The 20748-nt window shown below is 40.9% G+C and overlaps 2 protein-coding genes across 2 annotated transcripts in view; one reads left to right on the top strand and one right to left on the bottom strand.

Moving 5' to 3' along the window:
* The window catches only part of LOC142369519 (Fc receptor-like protein 5), a 366062-nt gene that overhangs the window by 144092 nt on the left and 201222 nt on the right, over positions 1 to 20748 (top strand). The gene's annotated exons all lie outside the window — the stretch shown is intronic.
* Positions 6449 to 20748, bottom strand: part of vax2 (ventral anterior homeobox 2) — a 29975-nt gene continuing 15675 nt past the window's right edge. The window contains exon 3 of the mRNA XM_075451239.1: positions 6449 to 10146. Within this exon, the coding sequence (XP_075307354.1) occupies positions 9649 to 10146 (498 nt within the window). The 3' untranslated portion in view covers positions 6449 to 9648. The remainder of the gene's footprint in view (positions 10147 to 20748) is intronic.

The raw sequence follows: 20748 nt of genomic DNA, 5'->3' as shown, positions 1-20748 counted from the left end.
TTTTAAATAATTAACGAGTTAACTCGATAATAACGAGTTAACTCGGCTAGCTCTATTAAATACCTATCGGTGGCGTAAATTCTTTTTTTTTCGAACAGTGCCTGTAACACGGTTGATATTAAAAAAAAAGACAGTACCCCGACACCGTCTCACCATCGATTCATTGATGCCAAGATTACTCGCAGCAGCTCAGTTTCCTTCTTCAGCAGCCAGATTGATCGCCTTTCATTTAAAAGCTGCATCATACGCATTTCTTCGTTTGTTTTCCATGTTGAGGGTGAGTACAAATGACCAATTTACAATAATTTAGTAGTGGAAGTGTTTTTAATTTGTTATACTATTTCATTGGACCACTGTGAACTATTCGTTAATTTTATTGGTGTAATGTTACGAGGCAAAATGTTTTTGGCGGCATTAAAAAAAAAAAAAAGAACATATACCGTATTATAAGCCGCGGTGCTCAAAGCCTGAGAAAAAAGTAGCCGCTTATAGTCCGGAATTTACGGTATATTCCAGAGAATAAAAGACTCCTGGGCCTGGGGAGTCAGACGGCTGGAGGTTTTTTTTCCCTAGAATTATAATGTATTGACCAGAAAAATAACAAAATGAGACACAAAAGAGGGATCAAACATAATAACAAGGGGAGAAAATGGCAACAAACACATTTAAAATGAGAAAAATGAGAAACAGATCTACCATTGAGAGATACAAAATGAGCACAAAGAGGGACAAAATGGTGACAAAGAGCTGTGAAATATCAGAATCCCACCATTAAAACCAAATGACCATGAGGCCACAGAAGTAGTCAATATGAGACACAAAATGATCACAAAACAGCCAAACTGAAACATGAAATGTGACAGAAAACCACAAAGAGGTCTAAATCAGAATCATCTGTGTCAAAATAAAATAGAAATTAGCCTTAAAGAGATGCAAAAAGGACCGAAACAGACAGGAAATTAACCTGAATAGATGTAAAGCGATTTATGTTGTTTAGTAAAATTAACAATTTTAGACAAAACACAGTCGTAATGATCACAAAGAGAAACAAAATTGTTTAAAATGGGTAATGATGAAAGAGGGTAGACAGAGCAGAAATGAAGAAAAACTAAAACTGGGCCACAAAATGACTAATGACTTAAAAAAAACACATGAATGGGCACAAAACGATGCTAAAGGTGTTTCTAATCAGGTGATTATATCAGTGTGTGGATGTTCTGTGGCAGGGGGCCATCACACATACCACCAGGACACTGAAGCAGCCCAATGAAAATCTACTCTCACTGACTTATATTTAATATAAAGTAGGGCTGGGCAATGATTACAATTTTTTATTTAATTAATCACATGATTTCCCTGATTAATCACGATTAATCGCATTTGTACGCAAAATCCAAAAATGAATCCAAAAGTAGTGTATAGCTTTTGGCAATTAGTTTTATTTTAAATGTGCTGCCATATGAATGAAAGTGCCATAACATTTGTTGTGCAAACACACTTTTAACATCAGCATCTTTCTGTAGTTTTTATGTAGAAGCCTCGCTCCACTGTCTGTTTCCTTGAATGACTTGCTGCTATCAGTTGTGTGTTTTGCCTTTAAGTGATATTTTAGACTGGAACTACTACGCTGAGAAGACAATTCAACTTGGCAGTGTTTACAGATGACTTTGGTTCTGTCGACTCCGCCGTCTGGAAGAACTTTAAAATGAAAACGGCCGAGTAAAAGTTCCGTACCCTTCTCCATGTTTGGTGGAGCCGCCGATTACTTTCTTTTCCGGTTCCGCAGCAGACAGCAACAGACTTTTACAAAATAAAAGCCTGTGAGCAACAAACTTTTACAATAATAAAATACAGACATTTTGCACCATTTCACATCTTTAAGAGCTCATTTTGTGTCTCTGTGTTGTGGTTTTCTGTTCCTTTCAGGCCATTTTCGGACCGTTTTGAACAATTTGCCCATTTTTTGTGGTTATTTAGGGGCTCAGTTAATGCATCTCTGCTCCTTTTGTTTCACATTTTTTTTCTCGTCATCTCTTTTTTGGTTGTTTTTGTATCTCCTTTGTGCATTCCCGCATCAGACGGCCCTGTGCTGCATTTCGTTCCCCCTCTCTCAGCCCCCTGCTTCCTGTCTCTCTGAACTTTCCTATCCATTAAAGGCACCAAAGCCCTAAAATTTCTCTTTTTTTTTTAAATAAAAAAAGTAAAACATGCGTTAATGCGCGATAAAATATTAATCGACGTTAAATAATGAATGCGTTAACGCGATAATAACGATTTAACTCGCCCAGCCCTAATATAAACACTGTCTCAGACTGTAAAACCCTCGATCCGTTTTTTTAACGTGAAACAGCCACACAAAGATCTCCCCTCTTCCTGCTTGGCCGGCCCGGCCTTTGGGCTCGGTTTGGTTCTCAGGAATGCAGCTGTGAACCCTCCGAACGGGCCTAATCTCAACCCTTGTGTGAATCATGTCAAAACACGGAGATGTCACTTAGTCCACGAGAGCCGAGATAGGCAGGTGGGTTCGGGGGCCTCCACTGAGCTCTCTGCCTTTGAGGTCATCTGGCAATTAACCTCTGACCGGGCCCTGATTTTTTTAAACGTCTTTTCTCTGCGTCCTCTTAAAGTTGGTGCACGGCGTCCTTTCACTGTGGGACCGAACTGTGGACGAACACCTACGGTGCAAACGAAGACGTTTGTGTTTCATAATTCAGTTTTCTTGCTGTAACCGTACTTTTTTTTTTTCGTCTGCTCGGTTAAGCTAATCCAACACCCCCACCGCCACCCGAACAGCACGACCTTTGACCCCGCGCACCTCTTTGAAAGTCACATGACCGTGCAGGTGTGGAGGGGTCTCTGCCCCGGCCGACCTCCAATTAGTGACCCTAATTAGTGGAGAGGCCCTCCTGATGGGCCGCTGAGCTGCTTTATGGGAGAAGGAAGGATGGGGGGGGGGGAAGGTGGGGGCGGCAGGACAGTGAAGCATTCCTGACGGTCTGTGGACCCTCAAGAAACACCGACACACAAACACATCCAGTTCCTGCCGGAGGAGAAACAGAGCCAATGTGGAGCTGAGAGTTCATTTCCTGAGGAACAACAAACAGCTTTTGAGAGCTGAAGTGGAACTGATCTGATGCTCCACACAAGACTTAAAATAAGGAGAGCAGTGTGCGGCCTGCGAGACTCCTCTTTTCTTCCATTTACTCCTTCATTCAACCCCTTTTTTTCTTCACCGTGAAGAGAGTTAAACAGACTAATCAATAGGTTGTGCTTCTTCCTATTTAGCAGGAGTTCCGTTGGAATATCGTATCATTTATACGGTCGTACACCCTGTTTCCACTCTAAGGTTTTACTAATCAGAGCAGCGTAAAAGAATAATTTGGTCCTTTTGACTGCTTCTTTAGAAATTATTTACGTTATTTATTTAGTTACGCTTCATTAACTGATCATCAGGAAGTGTGAGCAGCTCTGTAAAAGCAGAAGTTTTGTCAGTTTGCTGCTCTGGAGCGTTCAGGTGTGTTTTAACACGATGCCAAGGAGGAAAGACACCAGCAATGATCTTATAGAAGCATTATTAACAATTAGAAACCATGCAGGACAGCTGTCAATTCTCCCAGGAGTGGACGTCCCAGCGAGGTCAAAAACCCAAGAGCTACATCTCAGACTCTGCAGGCCTCAGTTAGCATGTTAAAGGTTAAAGTTCATGACGGCACAGTTAGAAACAGACTGAACAAAGAAAGCCTCTTCTCTCTAAAAAGAACATGGCAGCACAGCTTAGGTTTGCAAAGCTGCATCTGAACAAACCACAAGACTTCCGGAACAATGTCCTTTGGACAGACCAGACCAAAGTGGAGATGTTTGCAGTTTGCACTCCAGATAGCAACTTATTTTTCTTCTAAGGCTCACGCAGCCACATCGACAACATTGCCCTCCCAGCTATGTTGCACAAACAAAGCTAACACTTTAAGTGTTAAGATGTGTCAGTATGTCAATTTTCAATTAAAAACAGCAATAAAAACCCAATTAGTTCAGTCCTGTTGTTCCACTCTAGAACACTCCGGTTTCTTCCTCTGCTGCTGCTGGGTAGTCCAGTGTGTCCCCCCCCCCCGCATCCTCTAAAGGAGGCCACCCATCTGGTCTTCTTTTTGCAAGCCCTCTCGCCTCTTCCTCACTCAAATAAAGGTGCCAATCACTTTAATTGGCACCCCATAGATCAATTGTCCCATCTTGAAAAGCTGCCCCTCACTGAAGTCTGGGCTAACAGGAGGATAGATGTAGTATGTTACCTTTACAGCTCTGACAAAGTTACAACTTGTTCCTTCTTTTCTTTCAATTCTTCACACACTTATGTAGTTTTGGCATCAAAATCTGATGAATCTGACACATCTACGGCCTTTGTAACCTTGAATCAGATGGTGTGTTAACAGTAATGATGGTGCATCTCAGAGTGAAGACTGTACTTGTTCAGTATTTAAAGCTGTTAAAGACATTCTTAGAGCATAGTCTGTCAACTAAATACTCATGACATCATTTTATAATTCAGTTTTGATCATTTCATTTCAAAATCTCACGCTTTTTAAGATGATCTCAAACTAATTCAGTGCTTCTGAATTTTTTCAGTGACATAACATTAGCTTGTTTCATTGTGGAGACATTAGAGGTCTTCACTTTAAATCTAATGCAATTTTTGACTGCAGGCACAATTTAAGGAAACTCTTGTAGGAGTTTCTGAACTTCAGAAACTTTCAACTGGTCCAGTCTTAGCAGCTATATCCCGTTGGTCAGAAGTAATCCTTCAGTTTTCAGATTGGAATAAATCCTATGGATGGCTTACAAAAAAATAGATTAAATAAAACAATGGTTTCTAAGATTGTATTACATCAGGTAATCAAGTCTTAGTTTTGATCCAAATCAAACCTTCCATATGTGTTGTTGAAAAACTTTTGAGTGGAATTAAAGAAAAACATGATCAAAAAAATAGCTAGCAAAATAGCTAGCTAATATTGCTAGCTAGCAATATTAGGGAGCATATAAGGAGGTTAAAGAGGTGGTGAGGGATGATGTCAGAGGAATTATATTCTTTATATTCATCTAAGATATTTATCTATTTCTTTTTTCTACTTGCTGTTATTTTTTGGAGACTAAAATTTTCTTGGAAATTAAAAAATACCTCAGAACTTTGCAAGCTAGCTAGGCCTTAAAGTGCACAATGTGTTTTGCCAACTTTAGGCCAAGATAGATAGATAGATAGATAGATAGATAGATATTCTTAAAATCTTTATTAATCCCTTACTTTATTAAGATATGCTACTGTTATAGTTAGATTGAAATATAAAATAAAATGAAAATAATATGATAAATAATGTCCTGTTTTGTAGCATTATGATAATGGAGTTTTTTTAAATTTGTGTTTTTTTATTTCTTAGCTTTGTTTTGATTTTGGTTAATTCTTAAATAAGTTCTTTATGTCATTTTTTGGAACTGCTATTATTTCCTTTTTTCTTCTGTTGTTGTTTAGCTATGTTGAAGAAACAAAAGTACTTGGTCAGGTTGAGGAAAAATTTCACAACATTGCGACATGGAGATGCCTTCATTTTGGATTCTCAAAGACATTTTGAACATTGGACAAATAATAAACATGTATAATGTACTTGTTTCCTAAGACTAGTTTAAGCATTTAAACTTGACAATGACTTGCATTAATTATCAAAGAGCACATATTTATGGTTCTAATGTACTATGCAAAAATCACACACCAAACCAGAGGGTCACTTCTCTTTTAAACTACAAATAACCTCCTAACATTTACTCTCTGGAGTTAATTGATCAGCAGTTCTTAAATGCATGTTTTTGGAGCTTTTACTGTAAATCAGCCTTTAGAATTTAAAATATACTGTTTTAAAAAAAAAGGATTAACGTGGGTTTTTGGGTTGCATTTGCATTTGCATCTGCCCCGTTTGCTTTAGAATTAAATCAAACATGTGTCACAGAGTATTTAGTGTTTTAATTCAATTGGTGCCCCGAGGGTATAACAGTTCAGTCTTTATTGTGCCAAGCCAAAAAATAATTAAAAATGCAAGATATATAAAGGCAGCAAGCTTCTACAGAAAGACCCGAAAAGGTGAAACGTGCACTTCCTTGATTTGCCATATGAATAAAGGGAAGATGATGTTTTTAATAAAGCTGAAAATCCTCAGTTCACAGAGAGCTCAGACATGCTGCTAGATTTTTGTTGACATGTTTAAAAGAGAAACTCTTTCTTTTTCTATGCCCCCCCCCCCAAAAAAAAATCTAATTATCAGCACATCATTTTAGTTTTCTGGCCTTGAGACAGACAAAAGGAAAAGAAAAACAAGAGGCAAATTACATAGACATATATTTATATGCATATGAATAAAAATACATATACATGTTGTACAATATTTTAGCAGAGCGTGAAAACAGCTCTGTCAACCCAGGAAAGAAAGTAAGCCTCTTTAAATAAGTGCAAAATGTTAATGAGACAAAGAATTGTAAAGCATATGTAAAGTCTTTTCTGACCTTTCTTTCACATGTTGTTTTTTTCCTGTTAAAATCACATGGAGCAGACACGGAGATAACTTGTGCAAAGACCCATTTATATATATTTATGTATAAATTTATATCTATGTACATAGAGTTTGTTCATCACAAGAAGTAGCTGGTGCCATTAGCTTGACATTAAGTACGTTTTACTGCTCAAAGAAAATACGTTAGGGCCTCTGCGGGACCTTTGCTGTGCACGATGAGAAAGTAAACCAAGTGGAAGCAGTTTCTTTTCAAAGTATAAGACTTTCACTCAACCTAAAAAAAAGAACAAAGTTCAGAATCAGAGGCCAAGAGAAGGCGTGCACTGTTTCTGAAGCGGTGGTACAACCTCAACGAGTGTAAGGTGTCACAGATTGCATACAATAAAGTAACAGGAAACTTAAGAAAGCAAAAAAAAACAAAAACTGTAGAACCAGAAATGAAAGCCAAAGGCGTTTGACCGACGCAAGGCTTTACAAAGTTTCTTCTTTCTCTTTCGGTGCCCGGAGGACGGAGGCGCCTCGCTTCTTTGACTGTCTCCACCAACCTGAATCCTTCCCTCTACTCGGTTTAGCACACGAAAACAGCAAATACAGTTTTACATTACAAAACACCATCTAGAAGTGACAGAAAAAAGGAGTCACGCTTAATCTCAAGAGAAACACGGAGTGTGAGAAGGCTTAACCCGCTTCTGTAACGTGTCCCGGTAGCTGAAAAATAACAGAAAGTTAGCTGGTTTCAGTAACTAAGCGCTTTTGTATCCACTGTGTGCAGCTACAGTTAACGATACAGGAAAAAAAAAAAGAGCAGAGACAAACAACTATTCGTGAAAAAGAGTGAACCATTTTTACATGAGAAGCAGGCCTCTTGGACTCTCAGCTCCATTTCTCCGCTCAATATTTGATGCCAGTGCATGTGAATTATGGATGGTGCTTATAGAAAATAATACAGCGTGCAACAAGAGCACAGGTGTACAGCTGCAAAGAGCATGAGTGTTTTTTTTTTGCAGCACTGCAGAGGTCTGAGCACAACAAGAAAGAAATTATCAGCTACAAGCTGCTGCTACATGGGTGCAAAAAGGCCCAGCGAGCCGACAGACTGAGGTCAGAGCCTTTCCGTGAGCTCCCCGGGAAACATACCTGCATCTGGAAACATGCCGGGCTTCTTTAAAAACCACCGCGGCCTTTATGTTTTTAAATTGATGTCATGTCATTTTTCCCCTTTTTTTTTTTCTATAAATAAGCATTGAGTGAGCATGAGAGAAAAAGAGCCGGGGTAAAACCTCACAGTCGGGCGAAATGAAAAGATCCACGGGAAAGCATACGAGACCGGAGTGAAAAGAGGGTGATAACCCAACTGACACCTACAAATTGAGGGCAAACTGTTGCAAATTGCAGGTTCTCGCAGGTGATTTGGATTTTCTTTGGATAACAACCTGGACACGTGGAAACAGCTGATCCTTCCTGTCCTGAATGAGTTTAACCAACCCCAAAACACGGAGGTCAAATTAGTCCTAAATCTTTGAAATCAACATTTTAGACCAGACAGAAATTGTAGCTAATTTCAAAAATGAATTGATAAGTCATAAACTGACTCGAAACCCTTACAAATTACTTGTAAAGTGGATTAAAAAAGAAAAAAAAAAAGCCAAATACGAGGGGATGTGAAAAGAAAAGATGGCGGTCTGAGGAGATCCTTTTATCTGAGAAAGGCCAAGGTGAAGTCTGACCGGAGGTGGAGCCGCAAGTTACGGAAAAATCAGCTTGATTCATCCAAAATACGAGTGAAAGACATGGAGATTATGGATATCATGAGGCGGTAGAAGTGAACATACAGGAAAACAAAAAAAAAAGAAGAGGTGAAAACAGCAAATGCAACGAGCAACTGGACACGTTTGTTTTCAGTTTTTGACATGCGGAAGAAAACCAAATGTTTTTGGGACATTTTCAGGACGGAGAAGAAAAGAAAAACAGAAGAAAGAGGCAAAAAAACAAACATTTTAAACATAAAGAATCTTTGCAAAGCTGATAAATTCATCATCATCTACAGTCGAAGCTTCGTCGTCCTAAATAAGACGCAGGACGGAAACCTCTGGATTGAGATTTGGATGTTAAAAAAAAGATTGCTGGCGTGTCTGCAAACTCGCTCCGAGTTCCATTTTAGAGTCTCTTTTAGAAGTGGAGACGTCTCTGAATCAACGCTAACCTGGGGTCAGAGGTCGCGGCCATCAGCCTGACCTCAGCCTGCTTCACTCGCAGGAAGGGCACAAGCTCGGCACCTCCAAAGCTTTATCCATATACGCTTTGGCAGACTCTCACCAGCTTTCTCACACTCATTTTCATATCAAACTATCAGATCTAGATATGTGAGTTTGCACCGTTTGTCCAGATCCTAACACGTACTTTTCATACACAAACACAACCAAAGAAAGATTTCTTTTACAAAAACTACAGCTGGACACCAAACAGACTGATATTCAAAAATGCTACGATTCTTTTTTTTTTTTTAAGTGTTTCTTTCTATTGTGATAGCACTTTAACTAAAATCCAACATGGCCACTTGAACAGGAATAGAAATGTGTACATACTGCTGCCATAGCAACGCCACTCTTCTCATTCAGACACCGATCTGATCTGAAATATTCAGTTTTTTCTGTTTTTTTTTTGTCATCCTGAACAGTTAATGGAGGCCTGTATAGAGAGAAAAAAAATCACACACACACACACAAACTCACTGGACAAAAAGTGAAGAGTCATTTGAAACCACTGTAAAGAGAGCGGCGATAAAAACATCTGTCTGGAACACACACACGGCAATTCTGGAAAAAAGTTGTTTTTTTTTCTGGCGATTTTTTTGTTTTTGTTTTTTGAAAGTGGGAGAGTGGAATCATCCTTTTCCGTCGAGTCTTTTTTCACCATTTTGTGTCAGCGAACCGGCGGCACAAAATGGTGCTCCAAGAAAACAGCTCTGTCGCCTTGATTTTTTATCCTTTTTTTTTTAATGTTCCAGTGTGCTTTCTTTGCCTTCTTTGCAGCTGCTCATGTGTCCAAAAAGTGGGGAGTTGGAGGGGGAGTTGTGGTCTCTAAAAGAGGGACTTGCTACTTAAGAGACCGTCTTCTTCCCACCTAGATCGCTCTCCTTCCTGTCCAGCCGCATGTACGGCTCAAAAGCCGAGGAGCCGCAGCCGTAGGCGGACGTCAGTTCGTGATGAGCGCCCCCCAGCAGCGGCATGGAGAAGCAGAGGGAGTGCGGCGGCGGGACGCCCAGCCGTGGTGACGGCGGGGTGCCGCCCAGCGAGGGCAACGAGAGCCCGAACGTCCCACCTGTTAGAGAGCTGGGGGGAGTGCTGCTGCTGATCCCCGGGGACGTGGAGCAGCCTCCGCCCGGGCTGCTCAGCAGGGAGCCGTTTGCCGGATGAGCCGGAGGCCCCAGGAGGGAGTTGGGTGGCGGAGCGGGGCCCGACAGGAGGCGACCCTGCTCCAGGAGGCGCAGGATGTTGCAGGTGGCCAGAGACTCGGACGTGGAGGAGGAGCGCTTGTCTGAATCCTTGGTGGTGTCCTTCTTCTGCTTGGTCCGGCGGTTTTGGAACCACACTTTGACCTGCAGCAACACAACCACACAACATACTTTGTCAATGGAGGAGTCTGTGAACTCACTGGAAAAAAATGCCCCTCCAAAAATAAGTTTAAAAATAAAACAACAAATACAAGACGTTTCTGCTTGAAATAAGCAAACAAATCTGCCAATGGAACTGGTGAAAATCGGCTTGTCAAGATTTCTTGAAATAAAATGTGATATTTAGGACTTTTGAGATAAAAGTGATCTTGAAATTAGCTTAAAAACCTCTTCAAATGTCAAAAAAAGCTTGTTTCATATGAAATCCGACTCAAAACAATTTGTTTTCAAGACTTTTTCATTTAACAAGATATTCCAGATTTACTGTCTTCAAACAAGTCCCTATATCTGGCTGAAATAGTACTTGTTAGGCAGTTGTGTCTTATATTAAGTGTAATGAGATATTTTGACTAGAAATGAGACAAATATACTTGGTAAGACTTTGATTTTTTCCAGTGCTGAGAGGTAAAAAGTGTTGGAAATGTTCAAAAAGCCTCGAAACAAGAGGAAATGACAACTTCAATGACAGTCGAGAGAAAAGTGAACGGGGTCTTCCTGTGCCTGCGTGTCACTTATCCAACAAGTTTCATTAAATTCAGACCAGCAGACTAGTTTTTGTGTAAGTTTCCTATAAAAAATAAAAAAAAATATATTACGAGCAATGAAACTGAACTTGAACCCTGCTCATGTTGGGACTTCAAAAGTTGAGCTTTTAAAAGCGGGGCCTTTGTTTTTATGCATTCAAACCTAAAAAGGTTCGTAATTAATCACAACCAGTCAAACATCTCACAAAGCAGAAATTCAGTGCATTAAAACACTAATTACTGTCAATTTTACTGTGAAATTATCATATCTGAGCACCATTCAAAACCTGTGATATCAAGTATCCAAGGAATATCTGTTTGAGCATTTGAAAGGTGACTTGATGAGATATGAAGGCTGAAGGGTTTACACACCTGTATGAATACACAATGATGGATTTCAGAACTGTCCAGAGGTTAAAGATGTGTCACCAATAAGTTAATATGATGCAGAAAGTTAGTTTTGGATGGAGGTGGATGTCTGAGAATGTATTTTTTTTTTAGGGCTGGGCACCGATTAAAATGTTTAATCTAATTAATCACATGATTTCCCTGATTAATCACGATTAATCGCATTTGTACGCAAAATCCAAAAATGAATCCAAAAGTAGTGTATAGCTTTTAGCATTTAGTTTTATTTTAAATGTGCTGCCATATGAATGAAAGTGCCATAACATTTGTTGTGCAAACACACTTTTAACATCAGCATCTTTCTGTAGTTTTTATGTAGAAGCCTCGCTCCACTGTCTGTTTCCTTGAATGACTTGCTGCTATCAGTTGTGTGTTTTGCCTTTAAGTGATATTTTAGACTGGAACTACTACGCTGAGAAGACAATTCAACTTGGCTGTAAATGCAGGAGTTTTTTTTATAAATTTATTTTGAAATACGTGCTTTTATGTTGAAACAAGTAAAACAGGAAGTAGTGCCGGTTAGCTCCGTGAGCTTCACACAGAGACCAAGGAGCACCTGTAGCAGTGATGTCCAACTTTGAAATGAAAATGGCCGAGTAAAAGTTCCGTACCCTTCTCCATGTTTGGTGGATCCGCAGCAGACAGCAACAGACTTTTACAATAATGAAACCTGCGTTAAAGCGCGATAAAATATTTATCGGCGTTAAATAATTAACAAGTTAACGCGATAATAACGAGTTAACTCGCCCAGTCCTAATTTTTTTGTATCAAATCTCGCCCATTCTCATTGCACGCTTCCCTTTTGTAGCACCACCTCGCTTTGAGGCATCGTTTTCTGTAGCTCACATCGGTATGTTTTCCCATTCAAGACGGGTAAAGCAGATTCTGAACCGGATGCATCACTGTCATGGACTGCAAACGCCTGCAGAGAGAGGTCATCTGAGAGGATCATCAGGACTCTGCAGAGCATCTTCAACCGCAGAGTCCACCAGCAGAGCTGCCTCCATCATCAAAGACCCCACCCACCCCCAACATGGACTGTTCACACTCCTCCCCTCAGGCCGGAGGTACAGAAGTGTGAAATGCAGGACCACCGGGCTCAAGAACGCTTTTTTCCCCCACTGCCATCAGACTCCATAACAGCTGACAGTTGCACTACCAATAACCTGTTTACGTTTGTATTATATATTTATCATTTTTCTTCTGTTACTCCTTTGAGGGGCAATCTTGCAGACAGCAAAGTCAGTTTTTCATTTGAAAAACTTTGAATCTTTGAAGATCAAATACTTGATCTTAAACATCCATCCAAGCTGCCACTGGGCGAGAGGAGGGGGGCACCCAGGAAAATCTAAATAGTTTCACACATTTAAATTTCCTAAAGGCCGTAAGATCAGTTGAGTCTGTTGTGTGAGGGATCCTGATGAGATGTCAAACAATTGTCTTCCATTAAATTGATGACAACCTTTGAAAAGTTTACATTTTTATTAGGGCTGGGTGAGTTAACTCGTTATTGTTGCGTTAACTTGTTAATTTTTTAACGCCGATAAATATTTTATTGCACATTAACGCAGGTTTTATTATTGTAAAAGTCTGTTGCTTTCTGCTGCGGATCCACCAAACATGGAGAAGGGTACGGAACTTTTACTCGGCCATTTTCATTTTAAAGTTCTTCCAGACGGCGGAGTCGACAGAACCAAAGTCATCTGTAAACACTGCCATGTTGAATTGTCTTCTCAGCGTAGTAGTTCCAGTCTAAAATATCACTTAAAGGCAAAACACACAACTGATAGCAGCAAGTCATTCAAGGAAACAGACAGTGGAGCGAGGCTTCTACATAAAAACTACAGAAAGATGCTGATGTTAAAAGTGTGTTTGCACAACAAATGTTATGGCACTTTCATTCATATGGCAGCACATTTAAAATAAAGCTAAATGCTAAAAGCTACACACTACTTTTGAATTCATTTTTGGATTTTGCGTACAAATGCGATTAATCGTGATTAATCAGGGAAATCATGTGATTAATTAGATTAAACATTTGAATCGTAGCCCAGCATTAGTTTTTTATAGAGGAAAACCAGTGGAGAAAAGATTCAATTTAACTAGGTGGCAGAAATGATAATAAAGGAGTTCCAGATTTCTAAGGCACCATCTCAGGTTTTTGGGATCAGAGGAAAGTCTGGTGTCTGAGATCATGACGTGAGTTTAATGTTTTATGTCGTTCGGTTTTTGCTGCAAAAACACTCGTGTGGAAGAAGAACAAGAGAGAGAACAAATAAAGAAAGAAAAACCAAGAACAAAATCCCAACCTCGACACTAATGGACCCAAAGACTTTGAGGCGTGTTTTGCACTAAGTGGATGAAGACTCTGGGTTGTTCCGCTGTCAGATCATCAGGAGTACAAACACTTTTAGGTGCAATCACACCCTCGTTCTGTGCATCTGCTGACTGTTTGTGAGACTTGTTCAAAGTTCGTTGAAAGGTTAGTGATGTTTAATGTGGTTGGGAAAAAAAATCCACTTGATAATGGCTGTTGTGGTTATTCATTCCATATTAAATAAAGCATCCGCTTATCATCTTAAAGGTGTAAATCTGGTTAAAAGGGTTCCACAGCCCCCCTCTGATGACAGCAAACTGAGGAGTTTAATGTCATGAGGCTTCACGCCACCGGCAGCGCATAGAGAAAAGCTCAGTGAACTCTACCTGTACTCCTTGTCCTCCATGTTTAATTGATGTGGTGCAGCGTAGCTTTTTGAAAGTTGGACAACTTTCATGGGTGTAGGATGTTGTTTGGAGGGCACAGAGGAGCCGCTGGACAGAGAGCCACCGCAGAGAGGAACAACGAGCGTGAAAAATGCATACCGTGCACCCAGCTGACCGAGATACGGCGAGCTGCGGGATACATTTTCTGCTAGTTTTCCCATGATTCTCACACGCCAGGCGTCTATAACGTACCTAAAACAAAGCGATAAAAAACGCCTTTGGTGTGTCTTTCAGTTTTCTTTCGGTAGAACTGAATAGACAGGAAGACAAAAAGAAAAAAAAAGCAGGGAAAAGGTGAAAACAGCAAGAAAAGATGGCGGTCTGAGGAGATCCTTTCATCTGAGAAAGGCCAAGGTGAAGTCTGACCGGAGGTGGAGCCACAAGTTAAGGAAAAATCAGCTTGATTCATCGAAAATACGAGTGAAAGACATGGAGATTATGGATATCATGAGGCGGTAGAAGTGAACATACAGGAAAACAAAAAAAAAAGAAGAGGTGAAAACAGCAAATGCAACGAGCAACTGGACACGTTTGTTTTCAGTTTTTGACATGCGGAAGAAAACCAAATGTTTTTGGGACATTTTCAGGACGGAGAAGAAAAGAAAAACAGAAGAAAGAGGCAAAAAAACAAACATTTTAAACATAAAGAATCTTTGCAAAGCTGATAAATTCATCATCATCTACAGTCGAAGCTTCGTCGTCCTAAATAAGACGCAGGACGGAAACCTCTGGATTGAGATTTGGATGTTAAAAAAAAGATTGCTGGCGTGTCTGCAAACTCGCTCCGAGTTCCATTTTAGAGTCTCTTTTAGAAGTGGAGACGTCTCTGAATCAACGCTAACCTGGGGTCAGAGGTCGCGGCCATCAGAATGTGTGTGATGGAGGAAAGAAGCACCGTGTAGCCTTTAAGCATGTACAAAGCACGACATGCTGATTGAGGCTTGTAGTGTGAAAGCGTTTTGAGTGGCAGACTAGACTAGAAAAGCCTTATATATGTGCTGTCTGTCACTGCAGCTCACAGCTTTCCAGTTAAAAACACAGCAAGACATTTATGGTAGGGCTGGGCACCGATTAAAATGTTTAATCTAATTAATCACATGATTTCCCTGATTAATCACAATTAATCGCATTTGTACGCAAAATCCAAAAATGAATCCAAAAGTAGTGTATAGCTTTTAGCATTTAGTTTTATTTTAAATGTGCTGCCATATGAATGAAAGTGCCATAACATTTGTTGTGCAAACACACTTTTAACATCAGCATCTTTCTGTAGTTTTTCTGTAGAAGCCTCGCTCCACTGTCTGTTTCCTTGAATGACTTGCTGCTATCAGTTGTGTGTTTTGCCTTTAAGTGATATTTTAGACTGGAACTACTATGCTGAGAAGACAATTCAACTTGGCAGTGTTTACAGATGACTTTGGTTCTGTCGACTCCGCCGTCTGGAAGAACTTTAAAATGAAAATGGCCGAGTAAAAGTTCCGTACCCTTCTCCATGTTTGGTGGATCCGCCGATTACTTTCTTTTCCGGTTCCGCAGCAGACAGCAACAGACTTTCACAAAATAAAAGCCTGTGAGCAACAGACTTTTACAATAATAAAATAAAAAATAAAACAGGGGGGGTCCATGGCGTAGTGGGTTGAGCAGGCGCCCCATGTACAGAGGCTATAGTCCTCGCTGCAGCTGGCCCCGGTTCAATTCCCACATCGGACGGCCCTGTGCTGCATGTTGTTCCCCCTCTTTCTGCCCCCTGCTTCCTGTCTCTCTGAACTTTCCTATCCATTAAAGGCACAAAAGCCCCCCCCCCAAAAAAAAGCCCAGTGGATGCTGTGCTGTAATTAGTGGTCGGGTTGAGTTAAGCAAAGTTTAAACTACAGGATTTTTATCGTCTTTGTTTTCCACCAGACCTCACTTCCTCGTCATTGATCTCACTCTGTTTTTCTCAAGTCTGTCGTGACGTTTCAAACCAGGAACAGTGAGGAAACGTGGAAATTATAATCAGCGTTTAACGCATTTTTCAAATCTTTTTTTATGTATTTTATTAATATACCTCAGAAACGTGGGTTTGTAGAGAAGTTTCTAGTTAGAATCATTATTGGAGGCTTCAACACTTTGAACCCAGTCTTTTGAATCAGTGTAACTGCAGTGTTTTTACATTGGATGGAAATAACGTGTGCTTTTTATTCAACATTTTTACGGTTCTTACGTGTTTTATTTTATTTTTCTATTTTATTTCCATCTGCATTTTAATTCCTGCTCTTTGTGCTAAGTTTTAGGTTTTTTCTCTCTCTCATACTTTTATTGTAAAGCACTTAGTTCAGCGGTCATGTTGTTTTTAAAGTGCTTTAGAAATAAAAATAGTATGGTTTGGCATTAATGTAGTCTAGATAGATGGTTAAATCTCACCTCTGAGATGCCTTTTGAATACTGATCAGGATCTCTTTATTGTCATATTAGAGTCGAGCATCAATAATACTGAATGATGATAAAAAAACTGAATAAAACTAATAAATATAATAAAAATACTAACATAGAATGTGGGTGGGTGGTTATTGCGCAATATGAGATAACTTTACACAGTTTAGGCGAATTGTAAACAGGTTAACAAGTCAAATGTTTTCCCAAAATTATAATTCGAGGAGATAAACGAGGCCAAAAAGTGTTCCCCCAAGACACTTTGACTGTCTCATGACTCATAACGGTAATCTTAATCTATGTTTAGCTCTCAGTATGAACCTTTCTGTCTTCATCACCCAAATTTTGCTCCCAAATCGCACTGTTCAGTGGGACCCTGAGTTGGATTAAGTGGAAATAGCAAATGGATGAATATATTTACTTGATGTATTCCCATTAAGCCTCACAGTTCATGTCTTTGTAACATTCAAACATTGTAATTGAGAATGCCAATTTGGCTCTTTTTTCGGTGACCATCGACATTTGTTTGATTTGGGCTTAAAGTCCTGTAGGTTCAGCTAGGTTTTAAACTAACTGCTCATTGCTCCTTTGCTTAAAGTAACGCCTTTTCTTGCTCTTTGGCTCCCCCTACAGTTGTGGGGTGTAACTCTACTGTCATGACAACAAATCTCCATGTGAGCCCTGCACATGCACAGCAATACTCATGAATTTATGTTCAAAAACCGCTCAAAATGTCAAGCAACCGTACAGCAAAACAGGGTGTGCGCAGGGCTGGAAACCAAAGTCATGAGCTATGGAGCTAATGGGTAGTTTCAGGCTTGGGAATGTGTATAAAACAAGAAAAGAAGTCACAGGCACATAGTTTAAAAGTCCATTAACGTCTCTAGTGTTGCTTTAAGGGACCGGCTGATTGCTTTAGAGAGCAGAGCTGATCCAAGTGCTTTAAAACAGTAGTTAATAGACCCACTTTCATCACAGTCACTATGGTTTTGATCATCTTTTATGTAGAATCTGTAGGAATGAGCTGTGTTGAGCAGCCTGATCGTCAGAGATAAAAATGTTGGCTCATTCAGGCTCGGACTTTATTTAGCCTACATTTGCTAGCAGCCCGTTAATGGCCATGTGGCTCGTAATGTATTGTAGACATTTATTTTTTTTGGGGTGGGGGTGTACAGACCTTGCCTCTTCGGGACAAGTTCAGAAGCAGGTGCGTGTTACGATTGCGCCCTCTGCCCCCATCCCTCAAGTGGATCTGTCCATTCCGCCATTACAGGATCTCCGCGGATCCTTAAAAAGTATTAAAAAGTCTTAAATAAAAAATAAGTTTTTTAAGGTCTTAAAATGTCTTAAATTTCGCCGATTTTTGAAGAGTGCCATTAAATTTCATCTGGGCGGCATTGAATTTCATCTGGGCGGAATGAAAGAAAGATATGTCTGGAGAGATGATTTTCTATCGCTCTGTACACAATATGGCGACCGTTGACGTTCGAGCTTTTATGTGTGCGCCAGTACTTCCGGTGAAAACTTCCGGTAATTTGACAGCTAGCGCGTCAGGTTAGGGCCAGTGGCCGTAAACAAAGGTTAACTTATAGCCGAGAAGAAAGATGATAATATAACGTAGCTAAAAAAGACTAGCTTTCTTCAGTAGCCTAATGCTTACCCTATTTAGCAAGCCTAGCAGCTTAGTTGCTAATGCTAGCCGCCGTAACGTTACCAACCATACCCGACGTCAAGGAGTTGGCTGAGCAGGGGCAACAGCTGGGGCTGGCAGAGTTAACTTCATAATGGCTGAGTGCAGGTTTCATTCAATTGTTTTCATTCTTTCACAGGATTGATTCACTTCATTGGTTTATCCGATTGCTGGCCGCCGAGCCATTATGTGTCTGGGTTTGTGTGGGTTACTGATCATGGTTGTTAGCAGTCGATAGTCAGGTTGTGTGATGTGTGTGTGAGTGTGTATTTTTTCTATGGGTACATGCCATTGACTGTATGAGCGGTCTGTGCTCGTTTTTTATTTTTATTTAATTAGATTGGAGATACTAATTAATACTGAGGGGGGGGGGGGGGGCTGGTCCCGGGGAAAATTGCCAGGGCCGATTTTTTTTCCCAGTCCGACCCTGGGCTCATTCAAACTACTGTAGCGTGTAAACAAAGCCATCTTTCTTGATTGTGAATCTTTCATCTCTTATCTGCAGGAACGCCTGCAGAGAGACAAGTCTTTTAGATTCTTCAAATCTAGGCTAAAAACCTACTTATTTAGGATGGCTTTTAATACCCAGTAGTATGATGACACTTTTATCTTATTGCTTTCACTGTTCTTTTATTGTTTTTATTTGTTTTTACTTATTCTTACCTGCGGTAAAGCACTTAGATACACCGTAAGGATTGTTTGTAAAGGGCTGTATGAATAAAATACATTTACAAGAAGCTTGTGTGACCACACTTAGTGACTGACCATGCGGTGGTAACCAAGCCGGCAGGCGTTAACTATAGTATCACCGCTGTGAAGACTGGCTCAACGAGCAGTTAGAGCCAGTGAGATCATAGTTACTCCACGACACAAATAATGGGATCGGAGCAGATCCTCCAGCTCAGAAAAGAGCACTGAGAAAAGCAAAGTCCCCAAATGTGGCACAAAGCAAGGCAAACTGGAGATGGAGATGAAAAAGCGAGCAGGATAAACAGGAGGAATAATCTGCTGCCCGGCTTCTTTTCCCTCCTCTCAGGCTCTTGCTTGTTAGCTCACACTTCCTCCCTGAGATTTCCATGTGAATTTAACTCATGCGCCGACACCTGCCAAAACACCCGCGTCCCATAAAAGGCTTTCAGAGTAGATGAAATTCCCCCGCCCGGCTCTATCCTACATGCCCGTGCTGTGGGGGGGCGTGGCTCTGTCCTCTGCTCACATCACAGTCCGCCCAATCCCGTGCTGGGAAAAAAAGATTGCTGATGTTTTACAGGGATTTTATTAGAGGGGTAGAAATGATGAGTAGAGAAGAAAGCAATACTGCTTTTGGTACATCTACACTATTGGATGTAAATCCTTTCTAATTGGATCCAGGGTTCAGAGCTGGGGCAGAGATTACCAAGGGAGATCTGGATCTGGCGTGACCTGCGTTTGCCCTGGGCTTCACCCTCTGGCCTGGTGGGGCATAGGTGAGAACAGGCTGAGGGCGTTAGCAAGCTGTGGTGGAACAACTGCAACGGCAAGTGCTGCATTTATTCTCCGCCTGATCGCTGCAGCATGAAGTCGCACACCCTTTCCAGTCTTTTAGTTTAGGAAACTACCTTTTCAGATGCCCTTAGACGCAAGAAAGTGGGTAAAATTGTCTCAAATCTTGGTCTTTCCTACAAAAGCCCTCAATTTCTTAACACAAACAGTCCACAGATATGTGATTTTATGATTAAAAGGCCAGTAAACAGCGAGACAATGTTGTTTTTTTGGGGCAAATGTGACTGTAATAGGACTGAATAATGCATTCATTAAGTGCACCACTATGTAGCTGTGGTTTAGAAATATTACTATATATAGAAATATAAGTATTTACTTACTGGTATTACACATCTATCAAATGAAAGAGCCCTCCATGTCCTCTCGACGAGCTGTTAAATGTCAGAAAGAGGCGGGACTTTGCACGACTGGACAAAAGGGACGTGCAACAAAAAACACAAAGCAGGCGTTAGAATGATAATGATGCAGACAAGGGGGTGGGAGTAGATTCAAGGTCATGGGGGACAAGATGAGGCCGGCACGCATGAACACACAGGCCAGTCGGGCAGTGTTCGACCAATCAGAAGCCTGTGCTGCGAATCCAGTGCAGGCGAACAAACTGGGCTGGAGGTCATAAGGTTAAGCCAGATCAAGACCCGGTGTACAACTGAAGTGGCTATCCATGTGTGTGTTCAATAACTCACCTAAGCCCTGCTTGGTTCTGAGGCAACAAGCCAGAGACGAGCGGGCGGGAAAACAATGGGATAAGGAGAAGGGAAAAATTACAGTATGAGCCCCACCCCCCAACACTGTGCGGTCAGGCTGCGCCGCGCCGATAACGCAAAACCGAAACGCAGGATTTCACCAGTGACACTCGGTGACTCTTTCACACTTTTCATGACCCCTCCAGCAGCTCGTCGCTCCCATTGTGACCCTGTTCAGACCCCCTGATTCCAGGCATGTGACGGACACACAATGGAAACACTTTTCCGTGGGGATTGTACCAGGCACACCGGGAGCCATTGAACTAGATGTAACAGACCAGCATCGGTAATGTAATGAGCTAGCGGCAGCTCGGCTGCGGTGGATGTGATGAACTGGTGATTACCACAAATATAATAACGGGACAAACCGGAGACCTTCACCCAAAACCCCTCCAAGTTAGATCAGTGATACCAGCACCAGATCATCCAATTCAAATGAACTTTG

This window comes from Odontesthes bonariensis, chromosome 19 (assembly GCF_027942865.1).
Source record: "Odontesthes bonariensis isolate fOdoBon6 chromosome 19, fOdoBon6.hap1, whole genome shotgun sequence".
NCBI lineage: Eukaryota > Metazoa > Chordata > Actinopteri > Atheriniformes > Atherinopsidae > Odontesthes > Odontesthes bonariensis.
The sequence above is the reverse complement of the archived record's forward strand: the minus strand, read 5'-3'. Positions and strand labels throughout refer to the sequence as shown.